This window comes from Exophiala mesophila, assembly GCF_000836275.1.
Source record: "Exophiala mesophila strain CBS 40295 unplaced genomic scaffold supercont1.3, whole genome shotgun sequence".
In the NCBI taxonomy this organism is placed as follows: Eukaryota; Fungi; Ascomycota; class Eurotiomycetes; order Chaetothyriales; family Herpotrichiellaceae; genus Exophiala; species Exophiala mesophila.
Genome location: NW_015622506.1, coordinates 5088620 through 5104443, shown reverse-complemented (window position 1 = coordinate 5104443; position 15824 = coordinate 5088620). Strand labels below are relative to the sequence as shown.

Below are 15824 nucleotides of genomic sequence, written 5' to 3'. Positions count from 1 at the left end.
CTTTCACGAGTGGCGGAACCAATCTGACGGCCCCGTGGCGTTCAACCCCGAAGATGTATTTCAGACCCTGTATAAAGACGCCTGCTATCAAGTGGGCAGGAGCGGTGTGCTTGTGTACGACAGCTCGATAAAATTGCTTCTTCCGTCTGGCTTCGTCCAAGCCGTCTCGGAGCAGCTGCGAAAATGTTTCGAGGACTTTGCCGCCGGCACGCCGTCCATGACGGTCCATCACAACAATCTGAAGAAGTTTAAGCTTCGCTGGAAGCGGGTGCGAAGCGACGACACCTGTCTCGTATGCTTGCGTCGCACGCCAGAGAACAACAACTTGCCCTGCGGCCACGCGGTCTGCGAGAACTGCCCTCGAGTCTTCGGACACCCGGATCAGAATGATCGGTGGGCGTTCGACATTCGGCGCTGTTTCCTCTGCGATATGGCGCTTCGAGATGTGACGGTAAAAGTAAAGCCTGACACCGCGGGTGTCAACGTATTGACCATCGATGGGGGCGGCGTCAAGGGAATCGTGCCGCTGCTGTTTTTGCAAATCTTGCAGGACAGGATGGGCCTACCGATCCCAGTGCAGGATAATTTCGAGATTTCGTTTGGCACTAGTTCCGGTAGGTGGACACGATCCACTGAACGGGCCTCGCTGACGCGGACCAGGCGGACTGATCGTCCTCGCATTATTTATCATGGGGTGGCCGGTGGAGGACTGTGCGAATATTTTCGAATCTTTTGCGAAAAGGGCATTCAGGCCGCGCTGGGTCTCCCACGTACCCGTTGTGTCCCGCATTCCGGTCCTGTCGCACATTCTTGGGTTTCTCGTGTCGTATTTGGCCGACGGTCTGTATCCAGCGGATAATTTGGAAGCTGCGCTAAAAGAAGTGTTCGGCGGCGACATGGGCATCCTGGACAACTCCCATGCAACTGCGATCGGCGCGAAAGTGGGAATCCCGGTGACCACGGTCCTGGAAACGGACCCGTGCCTCTTCACCAACTATAACGGGGCGGGACCGAGGCCGCAGGACTGCGGTATGCTGAGATTCGAACTGACAATGTGAGAGCGACCTCTAATGGATGAACAGGATACCGCATTGTCCGGTCACAAGATGGGCGGAAAAGGATTCGGCTGTGGGAGATGTGAGTGTTCATTTCCTTCCGTCACGGTTTGTTGGAGCATGAGAAGATGGCTGATATTGCAAACAAGAGCAATGAGTGGAGCTGCGGCACCGTGGTATGTTCCCTTCCGCCTCTTTCGAGGTTCTGATCAGCTCACAGGCCACGAGGTACTTTCCAGCAAAGCGCATTCCTGGGGTAGGGACCTTTCAAGACGGAGCCCTGTGGAGGAACAATCCCGTCGACCTTGCCCTGTGGGAAATCCCGGTGGTGTGGCCACTGATCCGAAGGCCCAATGTGGTCGTCTCCCTCGGTACCGGGTCCTCGGGACCACGCGTACCCACGTCACACTCCAGCAGACTACGTGCGATCTGGAGAGAGGGCTTCCTGCCACGATCGTACAGAGCCTTCATGGAATTAATCAACGGTAAAAAAATCGCCCAAGCGTTCAAGAATGGACGACGGGCAGAGTTAGATGGGCGGTACTTCCGATTCGACGTTGAACTAGACAGAGAGGTCGACTTGGATGATACAGGCAGGATGCACGAGCTGGCAACAAAAGCTCGGGAACAGTTCTGTCGGTCGGAGGATGTCGATGTCGTCGCGCGTTGCCTCGTTGCGACGCGTTTCTACTTTGAACTCGACTCAAAGCCGAAGAAGATTAAGGGGAAGTATTCTGGATCGGGCCATATCTTCTGTCGTTTGCCTCGAAATAGTCCCGAGCTCGAGGTGCTGCTGGAACAGTTGTCTAAACGGGCGGCGCGATTTATCGTGAACGGCCATGGGCTTCCCGGGTCGGTCGGCGATCGGTCGTTCATCGACCACCAAGGAACCTTTCGTAAAAGGGTCGAATTTGAAACCAAGGACACATTATCCGTTCTTCTTCAAGAAGGGCTAGCGGATCCGCAGCATATCAGTGGATCTCCATACGCAGTCCACGATCTAATGGATATGCAAGGCCTCAACAATGATTTTGGTACTCCGGATCATAGGAAGCGAAAAGAGCGCGAGGAGAAGGAGGATGAGGGAGAAACGAGGGTAGAGGAGCCGGCCAAGAAGCGTCGTCGGGCTCGGTAGAACGTCATCGGTGCTCGTGGAGGTGTCGCGCTCGCTGGGAACCGCAGCTCTTGTCTCTTATAACCCCAGAATGATCGTCTTCCTCCGTAATAAAACAGCAACTTCCCTTTTTCGTCGCCGTGGAGGAGGCCTTGACCGTGCAGTAGTTATTTTGGTCCTCAGATGCATCGCAGTTATCCCTTTTCGCAACGCAACAGCCAGACCGCTTCTCGGCACCAACACATTTATCGTCATTTGTACCAATGCGGCAGCATTTCTGCTCGGTACCGCCGCAATCAGCTCTGCTTGCACCGGAGTAGGTACCCCCTTCCTTCGTGTTACAATAGTTGTCCTTCTCAGCACTGTTCCTGTTGCCTTTCTTCGCCATCGAACAACCCAGTGTCTTCACCGAACCACAGCATTCATCTTCCATTGCGGAGCACTCGACGCCGTCGCCTCCGCAGGATCCCTTCTTGACACAGTCGCTCTCATCCACACTCGTATTTAGAATCGACGACGAGCTCGTCTTCCTGGCGGCTGCCGCTGTGGTCCAAGTCTGCATAGGCCTACCCGCTTTACAACACGGTTCAAGGCTGCGCGCTATAAGTGCTTTGCATATGCAACCCACTTCCTTGAGGGTGGTGGCGAACTGTTCACGGGCGCTGCGGGAATGGGTGCTACAAGCTCCTCGCTTGCGCTTGCGAGTTTGTGTGGGAAGGACGGAGGATTCGGGCTCGCCGGGAGATGCTATCACTTAACGAATTAGCAATACTCAAGTACACCATTCAAAGGGTTAAATACTTTGGTCGCAGCTGGAGGTTGTTGTCTCGTCCGCGCCACATTGCAAGGTACATAGCCGACGTGCCACGGACTCGAGGCAACTTTCTGTAAGTAAAGGATCAATCAATGCAAAGTCCATTCTAGCTTGGTGGCAAACTTACCATCGCAACAAGGCCCAGCGTCCGGACGGTGCTCCCAAGTGACTCCATCAGGCGGGCAAGCAATGCACGGGGTGAGAGAGGTTCGAGAGGACTCCATAAAGTCGAGATGACCGAATAACGAAGGTCGAACAAGTACAATATGGACTCGAGGGGCAGTAAGAACGGACGGCAGCAGAGTCCAGAAAGTAGACTTGTGGATAAAAGTTGAAGCAGTGCCCGGCCAAAGGAAGTTGACGTAGATAGGCTATCTGCACGTGATTTTTCGCCGCATCGAGAGCCAAGCATCTTAGCCAGCCTTCTGTCAGCGACACAGGCTCAAGCTGCACTGATTTACTATCTACCTCTTTACCGTTGGTGTAGTTATAACAACCAACGTGACATGAATGCTGTTGGCATCTTGATGCTCAATGCCAGAAGCAGCCTAACGGATTGACTCAGCTCTCTGCATGGCGCTGTCCATTGTATTCCTTCCCAAAGATGCAACCACTTGGCCCGCCGTCGAGTAAGACCCTCCTGGAGATCCGCTGGCTGCGGTCTACCATTGTTCAGTGTGTTTGGCTAACCACAGCATGGCCTTAGTATCGTGGCCGTCCACGGCCTCGGCGGCGATGCCATCACTACCTGGACACACCCGAAGTCAAAGGCGTTCTGGTTGAAAGATTTCCTCCCCCAACAGATCCCCGATGCTCGTGTAATAGCCTTCCGAACCAGAATATCTGTTCTCCGAGTTTCATTTATGAATGGTCTATATTTGATGGCATAGAAACCAATAGATGGGCATTTGTATGAAAAGATGTTGGTTGAAGGAGTAGCGGTCACACCATCCCTGGACTTCCCCTTGGACAAAAAGTGTGAACAATTCAGCCAGTCCTCGATAATATTTTCACCCATGCAAGGTCGTCTCCAGATGTGCTCCAATGTCATATCGTCCGAAAACGAGAGACCCAATGAAGGTTCCAACAAAGATAGAGAGGATGTAACCAACGTTCTTGGTCAAACCCAGACGAGGAGGGAGGGGGTTTGCATTACAGCAAGTAGAAAGTTCCTGCTACCAAAGTGTTCACGACCGCTCTGAGCACGTCCACAGAAATCATCCATTGCCTCGTGCTCCTCTGTCGCTGAGGTGGTACGGCAAGAGATAGTTCCACCTCTGTTCCATTCATCCTCAAGAAACTTCTCACACATTCCGCATCGTTGACAACTAGCTTCTGCAGGGTCAGCTTTTCCCATTTCAACCAAGCGAAGCTTGTTAACCTTGGTATTTCTCCGGCGTCTCTTAGACAACAGTGTCAAAGCGATGAGGAAGCGAAATAAAATGGCAAGGAGGACGAGGAATACACATGACCCCGTGTAGGTGACAATAGATGTCGGCGTCCATGTGGAAAAATACAGAGCCGTGGTGATGCTGGTGGAGAACATGAAGGGCGCGCGATTTCCTTCGTAGCTGTGCCTGAGAGCTCGGCTTTACTGTAGAAATGAGCTGGTTGACCTGGCGAGCAAAAGTTGCCTGCTCGTACTTGCTTTTTCATACTCTTGACGCGAACACGTAAGCAATGACCAAAGGCTGCATTAGCGAGCCACATCCTTTGCCATCGCTAGGCGCAAGAAGCTTTTTTCGACATCCTACTGGAACACCAACCCTCTCGAGAAATGAGTGACCAATATGGACAAGCAAACTCTGAAACGGTGGGAAGCTGACTACACAGAAAATGCGAGGAATAGGTCTCCTCTTCATTCCTTCGCGCCCGATGTCGTTTATTCCCTCATGGACCCTACTTGCGAGGGAAAATCGTTTTGGGCAAAATGCATCCTCAATGAGCACCTGCCATCCTCCTCCACCTGGCCTCACCTAGGGCTCAGCGGCTTTAGCTGTCATTCCAAAAGTGTGATTGGCTAGTCTGGCACTAGTCAGCCGGAGGGATCCCGGTTCGATCCCAAAATTAGTATAGTCCTTGAGCAAGTTTGAGCAAGTCTGAGCAAGTTTGAGCATGTTTCTCCATGCTAGCCCATATCTTATAGACGGCGGCGCAAAATGAAAAATGTATTTCGCCAACCGTACTCATCAGAAGTGCAGCCCTCTACAGCTATATCTGCGCCTAGTCCTAATTGGGTCAACGGATTCGCATTCAGCCCACGCATCTCACGGATTAACATTAATCCGACTGGCGCTTCCACCCGTGACTCCACATCTTTCTCCTTGGCATTCTAGCCCAATTGGGTGTACGAGGACCCTGCCAACCAGCTGTTCCTCCAGCTGTCCCGAGGCATCTCGTGGATGCCGCTTTAAAGTTTTGGAAGCATAGGGGGCGAACGGAGCTACGTGGCAGCCTAGAGTTTGAGTCCTTCACAGTGGGTGCACTCTGTAATCTAGGCTTCGTTCTTTGAACGATAAAAAATGTTTCCCGCCAAACATCTCAATATCAGGTACTGTAGTCCTCTCATATGATTAGTTGCGCTCTCCAAACATCGTTTGGGGACACCTCCTCCGGCTGGCTTCCGATTGTCAAGCATTTTCAGTTCCTGGCCTTGGCCTGATAAAGGGGCGTTTGACATTGCTGCCAATCTAATTACAACCCCGGTTGAAACTTGACCCTGTCGGCCTTCCCAAAGGCTTCTGCTCTGATATTTATAATCCTTACAACGGGGACCTTGGCGAGGTTCAGTCTTGTGATAGGCTTCCCTAATGAAGTGACCTGGAGCTGTCTTGACATGTACTGAATTAAAAACTTGTGCTAGTTGGGTGCGGTGCAGATCTCGGAAAGCTATCAATTGCACCGCGCACTCAATAAGCCCTCGAAAATGTTGTCTCGATAAGGAGCAACTTTCAACCACCGTCTGCCAGACGGCTCCCGTGTTCCGAGAACTTCCCTTCCCAAGCCCCTATTACGGAAACGAATGAAGGTGAAGATTATGCGAGCTTTGTTGCCTTTGTTGCACTGCCGCTGCCTCTGCCACTGCCACCTTCATCACTGGAAAGATCGCGGCCGGCTTCCACTCCTTCGAGGACTCCTTGAGCTTTCTCCGGATCAATGTTCGGTTTGCCATAGCGCTCATCGTATTCGTGACGACCGTCATGGAAGAAGGCGTATGGAAGTTCGCCATGGACCTCGCCATCGCCGATGAGCAGCTGGGCTTCGTTATATCTGAGGGGGATTCTCAGGACATATTTGATGAAAAGGCAAATCGCACTCGTCCAGAACATGTTCCAACCGATGATGAACAGGAAACCGACAATCTGGAGCCAGACTTGCCGTCCATTGCCATCAATTGCACCACCATTCGGAGCCAAGGCAAAAGCGGCGGTGCCTTCACTGGTTGCAAACAGACCAGTCAAGAATCCGCCAACAACACCCCCCACCAAATGGGTATGAAAATTTCCAACAACGTCGTCAGAGAACTCAAGAAACCACCTTTGCCTGCCCAAAATATTCATCGACATCCAGGGGATGGAGCCGGCGCATAAACCGATAATGATTGCTCCCCAACCGGCCACAAACCCGGCAGCTGGAGTAATTGTAACAAGGCCAGTGATTATTCCCTGTACTGCCCCAATCACTGCTGGCTTCTTGAAGAAAATCAAGTCCATGATGGTCCAAGTCAACATACTCGTCGCGGCGCTGATGTTTGTATTAAGCACGGCGGCACCGGCATCTGGCGAGGCCGTGTATGGATCACCACCGTTGAAGCCGTTCCAGCCAAGCCAGAGTATCCCAACGCCAACGAGCGCAAGAAGAACGTTGTTGGGATGGAATTCTATACGGTCGCGGGGATGTCGAGGTCCAACCCAGTAAGCTATGACGAAACCAGCAGTTCCAGAGGAGACGTGGATGACATATCCACCGGAGTAATCCAAAACACCCATATCATACAGAAAACCACCTCCCCAAAGGCTAAAAGCACCGACCGTATAGCTCAGTGTCAGCCATAGAGGTACGAATACCATCCACGCCAGAAAGTTCATCCTTGCAAGTCCGGATCCTGCAATGATCACCAGTGTGATGGCCCCGAAGACAAACTGGAAGTATATCATCGTACTCATTGGGTAGGCCGCGCTCAATCCTGCCTCAGGCAAAACGGCTTGTCTTAGCTCATAATCCATCTCGACAGCTGGACCGGGTACCCCGACAAACGGCAACATCTGTTTGCCAAATGCGGCTTTATAGGCCCAAACAACCCAACAGATGAGGACGGCAGCAAAGGCGTAAAGCGCCATGAATGCCGAGTTAATGGCCCATTTCTTTTTGACCAGGCCCGCATACATGACCATGAGACCAGGAAGTGATTGCAACCCAACGAGGGTTGCTGCTGTCATTTGCCAGGCATTGTCGCCATTGTTGAGCCAGTCAGGCGCAACAAGTTTGTCGGCATCCCAGCGTCGCAAGTGCCGCATGTGGACGAGATATTGAAGGATCCGGTCGTCTGCTGGATTGTGTCTGCAGTCGGGTGAGGAAAGACCAAGGAATCAAGAGACAACTGCAGGTCCTCCGAACGTACAGGCTCGGATGAGAAAGGGCGCAAACACGCGTCAAAGCAGATGAGTGGGAACAGAGGTTTTAAGCAGGAAGGCGAAGCAAGCCACGAAAAAGAAAAGTGAGCTCCCAAAGTTCCATGAAAGGTTCAATACGCAACCCCTCCCGCCCCTACGTGCAGCAACGTAGACCGGGATTCAAACGATATCAATCTTTGAGCAGGCAAGCTGATTTGCCAGGAGATATTATCTCTTCTTTGGCCGACTGCAACTCAACTTCCAGAGGGATATTCCCGTGTTAGCGAGCGATCTAGGAACTAACGTGGCGACGGGATTCGCCCTCTGGCTCGAACGATGGGCCAGGTGCATTTGCTTGCTTATCATCGACTGAAAATGCAATACGCGATTGGGTTTGCAAGCAATTCCAAACATGAGGTCAAGATATCACTGCCAATAGTGGAGAGGAATCTTATCAGCTCTTGCCCGACTAGGGCCCTGCTAACCACCGCTAAGCTCTGCTAAGCCTCGTGAAGCATGAACTGCTTGGCCTGCCTCGCAAGATCTCCGCCAATCCAAAGTGGTCTGATGCGATAAGCAAATCTGCAACCCGCAACTTGTATGCCAGTGCGGGGGTCAAAGGTGAACCCAAGGAAATTTTCCCGCAACATCGTCGCGCTCTCGAGATCAAAGACAAATACCATGGTGCGGCCCAGAGCTCTATATTTGGGACCTATGTCCAACTAAGATTCCAATGAAGCGTGCCGGAGCTTGTCTCATCATGACTTTGCTTAGTTCTTGACTAGATACCCAACAATATGCAGAATGGTTGACCAAGCGTTCAAGGTCTTCATCTCTACTCTGCTCCATCCAGGCCCATCTTCACTCTTGCCAGCCTCGCGCAAGACCATACCAATATCCCTGTCCAAATTGCAGCCTGCCATCCAGAACCTCCACCCACCAATCCACATGTACATCCACTGAAGAACTCTCGCCACCGTGCTGCCCTTCTCTGTCTTCCACGGGGAAACAACGTGCTCATAGGCAATGAACCTGCCGCCTGGTTTCAGTAGCTCGTACAGTCCTTCCACCGTCTCTTTTAGGTCGGGAACACCACATAGCACTCTTATCGATACGATATCGTCAAAAATACCTTCGCTGGTATTTCCCTCCCCGATCAATCCGACTCCCGCCAACGCGGGAATGAGCGATCGGGGCTCGGCACCGCAACCGAGTATATGATATTTGTCGCCAAGGCCCGCATCCATCGCCTTCATTTGGAGCTTCGGGTGTAACTTAATGGCTGGCTCTGCGCCGTAGATTGCACTCACCGAGGAACTCGTATAGCGATGAAGCTGTTCGCCGCTACCCGGGCCGATGTCAAGCACGGTGCCGCGCAGGGTAGAGAGCAGAGGTATGAGCTCCGGAGGCATCGCAGCGGACATCGCTGCGCCATTAGCTAGCCAGAACCGTAAGAATGCCTTTTCTCGGAGGGTGGAAAGGTCGAACAGGACGGAGAATTGCCGCTGGATGAAGACGATTTCAAGGATAGTCAGAACATGATCTGTCATGGTGGTAGGATCTAAGTCTAGAAGATCTCTTAGAATGTAGGCTCGACCCACAGTATATTCCCAGCGCTACCATTATGCCCGGTGTAATATAAGACAGCAGACGCTCCGTCAGCGCAGGATTCTCTGCGTCAATTCGAAGTATAAGGCTCTTCTTCCCTGCGAATGTAGCGGCGTCAGCTATCGATACAGAGAGTTCCTCAGGCTGGATTCACTTACAGCCTGCAACGGTCGAGATAGTGGCATCAGCCATCGATTCAACAGACAGATCGGCTCGGCTTGGGCGGGCTAGGTCCACTTGCAACCTGCAAAGGTCGAGAGGGCAGTGTGAGCCATCGATTCAACATACGGGTCTGCTCAAACCGGGTTCACTTGCCTTCTGCTGCCGTCAAGAGTGAGGAGGTAACCCGTTGATGCGATACCTTTGTTCGTGCGTTTTATGGACACGTTGTGAAGCTCAGCGAGCGGCCGTATTGAGCACATTCGCTAGATGCCTTGGCATTACGACCTCGCGTGGTCGGAGATATTCTAAGCCCTAATCGAGCATTCGGTGTAGCTTCCTGGGTGCTTTATTCAGCTGAGTAGGGAATGGAGAAGCTTCAAAACCTGCTCAAAATTAGGAGAGACTATCTATGGTGCACTCGGTGGTAGGCTTTGCGGGATTTGTGCTGATTTTTGGGAAGGTCCGTGCTCTGAACTTTACTCGTCAAGCGATAGCGAACTGCTAAAACAGGACTAGATCGACGATGCGAAGCCCCCCACAATCGCGATTGCCAGTTAAAAATTGCTTTGAGAGTAGGGTTGAGCAAGTTTGAGCAAGTTTAAGCTACCTCCGTGCACCGGCCAAAATCCGCCCAGTCACATAATGTAGGGTGGCGCAGACTTGGCAACCTGGGTAAGATCAATCGTACCTGTTTTTAATAGCCGCTGTTATCGTTGATTCATTGCCCTCTGGGACAACTCAGTGTAATGTTCCCGTAATTGTTCACAATCTAGCAACCAGCATCTAGTTGCCAGCAAAACATTTCGAACATCGATCAAGTCCATTGATGATTGTTCCAGACGAATGGCGCTCCATCCACTTCACCCGCCGCCAGCGGGCCATGTCACGACGACTGTTCTGATAAACAACGTCCACTGTGCCTCCTGCCTCTCCTACATCCAGGAGGTCCTCAGTACATTACAGCCAGCGCCGCTAACGATTACCGCGAACTATATATCACACGAGGTGACGATAGTCCACTTTCCGGACCACTCTGCAAGTGACATAGCTCGAGCTTTATCAGACGCAGCATTCGAAGTGCAGAGTGTGCAGACCGAAGATGAATCTGGCCATATTATCTACGAGCAAGATTTAGTCCAGACCCATCAAGAATGGTTGGAGCAGGCTGCTCAGATGCTGAGCGAACAAGCATCAACTCTGTCGCGGCACCAGACGGCAGGACATCATGAATCACGAGACGATGCCGGCTACCAATTTGATGAGAAGCATTTAGACCACTGTTTTCTTTGTCAAAAGGCGAACGAAAAAGCCGAGACATCTCAGGATGTTATCGTGACCATCCCTGAGGCGCAAAAGTTTACAGCCACTCTCAGTATCACTGGCATGACTTGCGCGGCATGCATCCTCTCCATTAATGAAGGGGTGCAGGGACTCCAATTCTTGACGGATGTCAGCGTTAGTTTACTTACTAATAGCGCAACCGTTGCCTTTACCGGCCCGAAGGATAACATCGATCAGATTGTGGAGAGAATCGAAGACAGAGGATACGACTGCCACATCGAGAGCATCATTGAAGTTGGACAACCAGAGCAGACAAAACAGCTGGTGGAAAGGACAATCATGATCAGAATAGCAGGAATGTTCTGCGATCAATGCCCACGAAGGGTCGTCGAGGCTTTGTCATCGCCGTTTCAGGGACGACTTGCTATCGACAAGCCACCGTCGTACGATGACCCCATCATAGTGATTACATATCGTCCCCAACCCGACATCATTACTATCAGAAGTATCCTAGCTACCATACATGGTGTCAGCGACCAACTTAGAGCCACAATATACCATCCTCCAACGATCGAAGAGCGCTCGCGAGCTATGCAGCTCCGCGAACGGCGTCGTCTACTCCTGCGGCTTCTCCTCAGCTTCATCGTCGCCATCCCAACCTTCCTCATCAGTGTGGTCTGGATGAGCCTAGTTCCCTCGACCAACCGCGTACGCATATTCTTCCAACAAATCATGTGGACTGGCGCCGACACTCGCGCCGAGTGGGCGCTTTTCTTCCTTGCGACGCCTGTGATGTTCCTCGCTGCCGACGTCTTCCACACCAGGGCAATCAAGGAGATCCGAGCACTGTGGAGCCGGAATAGCAACGTCCCCGTTCTTCGAAGATTTTACCGTTTCGGAAGCATGAACCTGCTCATGTCCGCTGGAACGTCGGTGGCGTACTTCCCTTCGATCGCCGTACTTGCTCTAGAAGCGCAAAAAACTGGGCAACACAACAGGCGACTGTCGACATACTTCGACACGGTTGTGTTCTTGACGATGTTCATTCTCGCTGGACGCTACTTAGAAGCGTACAGTAAATCTAAGGCCGGTGATGCTGTCACAATGCTCGGAAAGCTTCGGCCAACCGAAGCTCTGCTCGTGAGATCCAATCCGGAATCGGAAGATAGTGAGTTATCTCTTCCGATAACTAATGGCGAGAGAATCAATGTCGATGTTCTTGAAGTCGGAGACGTTGTCCGAGTACTTCATGGCGTATCTCCCCCAGCCGATGGCACGATCATCCTAGGCGATTCCACCTTCGATGAGAGTTCTTTAACCGGAGAGTCTCGGCCTATTACCAAGAACACGGGCGATCAAGTCTTTGCTGGAACAATCAACACCGGTAAACCGATTAATGTCCGAGTCACTGAAGTCTCAGGCGCATCTATGCTTGACCAAATCGTCAAAGTCGTTCGGGAAGGTCAGGCAAAAAGAGCGCCGGTGGAGAGAGTGGCTGATATCTTGACGGGATACTTCGTTCCAGTTATTACCCTCATTGCCGTATCAACGTTTGTTGTCTGGTTTGGACTAGGTCAGGGCGGGGCCCTCCCGGAGAGCTGGCTTGATGTCGACACAGGTGGTTGGGCATTCTGGGCATTACAGTTTGCCATTGCAGTCTTTGTCGGCGCGTGCCCTTGCGGCATTGCCCTTGCAGCCCCAACAGCTTTATTCGTGGGTTCTGGACTAGCGGCGCAACACGGAATATTGGTTAAAGGTGGCGGAGAAGCGTTTCAAGAAGCTTCCGATCTGGACGTGGTTGTCTTTGACAAAACCGGCACGCTCACCGAGGGCGGAAACCCAACGGTGACAAACCACGACATCATAGCTTCTAGTGAGGAGAAGATGAAGGACATCTGGGCAATCGCGCAAGCCCTAGAAGAGTCTTCAAGTCACCCCATAGCAAAAGCAATTGCTACGCTCTGCCGAGGACAAAACCGCACTACTATCGCCGACTCTGCTATTGAAGAACTCCCTGGTCGCGGTCTCAGAGGCACATTTACTATCCATACGTCCGCCAACGACACCCGGTACGAAGCTGCCATCGGCAGTGAAGCTTTCATCTCCTCCCTTGGCACTCCGATAACCACAGGCCAGTCCAACGTTATGTCGAGATGGAAGTCCGCTGGGAAAAGCGTCGCTCTTCTGGCTTTGCGTCCACTGTCCCTCTCGGACGGGGACGAACCCACTTTCAAACTCGTTGCACAGTTTGCAACCACTGATTCTCTCCGCCCTGAAGCTGCTTCCGTCCTTTCTGCTCTACGTGAGCAAGGGTTAAGCATCTGGATGATCTCAGGCGACAATCCCGTAACCGCTACAGCAGTTGGGCATCAACTAGGTATCCCGGCGACCAATATTATTGCTGGTGTTCTCCCTTCGGAAAAGGCTGAGCGAATCCGCTGGCTACAAGACTCCGCCCCTAAACGCAACGGCAAAGTGGGAAGAGCAATGGTGGCTATGGTTGGAGACGGCATCAATGATTCTCCCGCGCTCACTGCCGCTGACGCTGGAATTGCCATCGGCTCTGGCTCAGATGTCGCTATATCAAGCGCCAAATTCGTGCTCATGTCCTCAAACCTTCACTCCTTGTTGACTCTTATCACACTCTCCCGCACTGTTTTCCGGAGAGTCAAGTTCAACTTTGCGTGGGCATTGGTGTACAACGTCGCCTTAGTACCTATCGCGGCAGGAGTGATTTATCCGGCACCCGGACACCCAAAGCTGAACCCTGTGTGGGCGAGTCTGGCCATGGCGTTGAGTTCTCTGAGCGTCATATCCTCGAGTCTGGTTATGAGGACAGGTATTCCCGCTATTGGGTTTAGAGCATCCAGGAAGAGCCGGAATGGGCCCCTTCTTAGAAATCCCATTTTCGCTGCCGGGAGAACTAGGATGCAAGGAGAACCTGACCACAACCTATGGTGCATTCAGCGTCTTGTCAGGGTCGTTTCGATCCCCCCCGCGAAATTTAGTTTTCTACCTAGGGGAATGGTAACTAGAGTAATGGCAAAATCTCGGTTAACCATAGAGACACTGGCGCAACTTGCCGGACGGTGGAATGAATGACTACAAATAAGAACAGCACCTGCAAGCAGCAGTAGGGGTTGCAGCACAGAAGTTCAGCACAGAAGTTCAGCACAGAAGTTCAGCACAGAAGTTCAGCACAGAAGTTCAGCACAGGATATGGTGGGAACGACAGAAAACGAACCTCGAAAACGGGCTGCAGTATAATGCCCCGTGCGGCGCGTGGAAAGACGTTTCGTGTTTCAGGCTGTGACGTAATTTAGGTCGCCTAGTTCCCACGCTGGAAGTGTTACCCAATAATTGCCCGTGCCCTGAGGCATTTTCGCGTGTCCCAACCATAAACCCACGGGGAACAAAGTTTGGAATGTAACAGCACTGCGATTATGTTTCCCTCCACCAGCCGACCTCTAAAACCTCTAAAAAGATTTATTAGAAAGTTACTCCAGGGCGGTAAAAGGGAAATGAGCATGATACTTAGTTTGCTGGACCATGGTAGAGCTCAGTTGTTGGTAGGCGTACTCAGGCGCGCGTCGACAGCGCCAATCACTAACTCGACTCAGGTTATTGCCAACGTTCTGGTTCTAGTTGCGGCTTTGTTGGTCCTGAGCCTGCAACGATGTGTTTACGGGCGACTACCTTGTGATGAGGTAGAGAATATCTTCAAAAAGTACATCGTCAAGACCACAGAAACATTGTTGGTCACGTATTTGATCGGAGAAAGGCTGGATATTGACTACATATTGTGTTTCGTCGCCCTGTCGGCAGCAAGAGTTTGGGCCTGGATGACAGAGGGTAGAGTGAAATTTGTCGAACGGCAACCACTGACCGCCTGGAAGTTGCGAGCTCAATTCTGCATTTCACTCCCGTTGACCGACATCTTTAATATCATAATGTTTGCCTACGAAGCGAGTGTTCAGGCCACGGGACGACAAACTATGCCAATGTTCGTTTTCGAATCTGCAGACTTGGTCCTCCTTTCTTCATCAATGACAGCCCGTTACCTGCTGTGTATCGCAGAGGCAGTCCGACGGTCAAGTTCGACGGGCACAGGAATATTAGCTCACCACCCGTCCGACGGAGACCGAGACGCCTTGAATGCCATGTCCGAAGAAGATAGTGGAAACACGCGTTGGTTGTTCTACGTGGAATTATGCACAGGTAAGGACATTTATGGGACATCTTTCTGAGCTGTTCTCGGGTGGTCAAACGCTTTGCCATCATATCTACTGTCTGGCTGTTGTTTTGTCATCCGCGTTCTGGATAATCGTACTGTCTCAGGATATCAATCTAACTACTCGTCTACAGACATTTCGAGATGCACGCTTCGTCTTCATTACGTCCTCTTTTGGTCCATCTCCTACGCTTCCTGTGCGCACATCATACGCGACATTGCTATCACTGTTAATAAAATCACGAAAGATATTGATGGTCACATCCGCCGCCAACGGGTACTTCAACTGATTGAGAATACATTTGGCAATGCTATCGAAGATCAACTTCGCGTTGCGGGCGTGTGTGTTATTTGCCGCATGGAATTCGTACTTCGGTCACCGTTGTCACAGAATGGCGGCAATTCCACACCGACTACACTACCGCGGAGAGACATAAGCCTCCATAAGCAAAAGCGTCCAAAAGTCTTACTGTGCGGACATGTTTTCCACCAAAAATGTTTGCAAATTTGGTTTGTATCGCGGACCACCTGTCCATTATGCCGGGCCTGGGCCGGAGTACCGGAACCGAAAAATTTCAGAACCATTTTGGGAGGTCTGTACTGAAAAATAGTGAGATACGCTGTGGCATCCGTTATGCTTGGATAAGATCTTAACCTATCCAGAGCTTCAGTGAGAGAATGTTTCGATCGAACGACTTATGTCGACTTAAGATTAACTTTCAAATATGCCGACCTCAAGCCCTGGGCTATGACGGACAGATCCAGATAAGTTCTAAAGCACGCAACGATACGGCTTCCATTTCAATGACAGCGTCTTCCAAACAGGTTAGGCCAGGCGTAGTTGTTATGGCGACCGCGCCATGAAGCCTGCAGAAGTAGATGATGCCGCGGCTAGCCAAAATGCAGGATAGTCGAGGCCGGCATTCCGCCCATCAGGTTGCGATCC

General features: G+C 51.6%; 5 protein-coding genes across 9 annotated transcripts; 3 read left to right on the top strand and 2 right to left on the bottom strand.

The window, feature by feature from the left end:
• The first annotated feature begins 163 nt into the window (after positions 1 to 163).
• On the top strand, positions 164 to 2235 carry PV10_05287 (uncharacterized protein). Its single transcript, XM_016369935.1, has 5 exons — positions 164 to 614; positions 661 to 1029; positions 1083 to 1137; positions 1205 to 1231; positions 1284 to 2235. The coding sequence occupies exons 1-5, from the start codon at positions 218 to 220 to the stop codon at positions 2188 to 2190; spliced, it is 1755 nt and encodes a 584-aa protein (XP_016225723.1). The 5' UTR covers positions 164 to 217; the 3' UTR covers positions 2191 to 2235.
• Positions 2236 to 5449: 3214 nt separating this feature from the next.
• On the bottom strand, positions 5450 to 7915 carry PV10_05286 (uncharacterized protein). The gene has a single exon (XM_016369934.1). It carries the CDS (start codon positions 7498 to 7500, stop codon positions 6019 to 6021), a length of 1482 nt encoding a protein of 493 aa, XP_016225722.1. The 5' UTR covers positions 7501 to 7915; the 3' UTR covers positions 5450 to 6018.
• An 88-nt stretch (positions 7916 to 8003) lies between these two features.
• On the bottom strand, positions 8004 to 9763 carry PV10_05285. Of its 5 annotated transcripts, XM_016369929.1 has the most exons (4): positions 9520 to 9763; positions 9363 to 9448; positions 9198 to 9302; positions 8004 to 9139 (listed from the first exon to the last, which is right to left on the bottom strand). In XM_016369929.1, exons 1-4 carry the CDS (start codon positions 9624 to 9626, stop codon positions 8367 to 8369), a joined length of 1071 nt encoding a protein of 356 aa, XP_016225717.1. In that variant the 5' UTR covers positions 9627 to 9763; the 3' UTR covers positions 8004 to 8366. The 5 variants fall into 5 exon arrangements, with proteins under 5 accessions (XP_016225717.1, XP_016225718.1, XP_016225721.1 ...); XM_016369930.1 differs by having other exon boundaries at positions 9363 to 9763; XM_016369933.1 differs by having other exon boundaries at positions 8004 to 9101; positions 9363 to 9763.
• Positions 9764 to 10017: 254 nt separating this feature from the next.
• PV10_05284 (uncharacterized protein) lies at positions 10018 to 13814 on the top strand. The gene has a single exon (XM_016369928.1). The coding sequence runs from the start codon at positions 10210 to 10212 to the stop codon at positions 13747 to 13749; it is 3540 nt and encodes a 1179-aa protein (XP_016225716.1). The 5' UTR covers positions 10018 to 10209; the 3' UTR covers positions 13750 to 13814.
• Positions 13815 to 14090: 276 nt separating this feature from the next.
• Positions 14091 to 14894, top strand: PV10_05283 (uncharacterized protein; the record flags this gene model as incomplete). The annotated part of the gene is made up of 2 exons (XM_016369927.1): positions 14091 to 14216; positions 14268 to 14894. 2 exons carry the CDS (start codon positions 14091 to 14093, stop codon positions 14892 to 14894), a joined length of 753 nt encoding a protein of 250 aa, XP_016225715.1.
• Between the last annotated feature and the right edge of the window lie 930 nt (positions 14895 to 15824).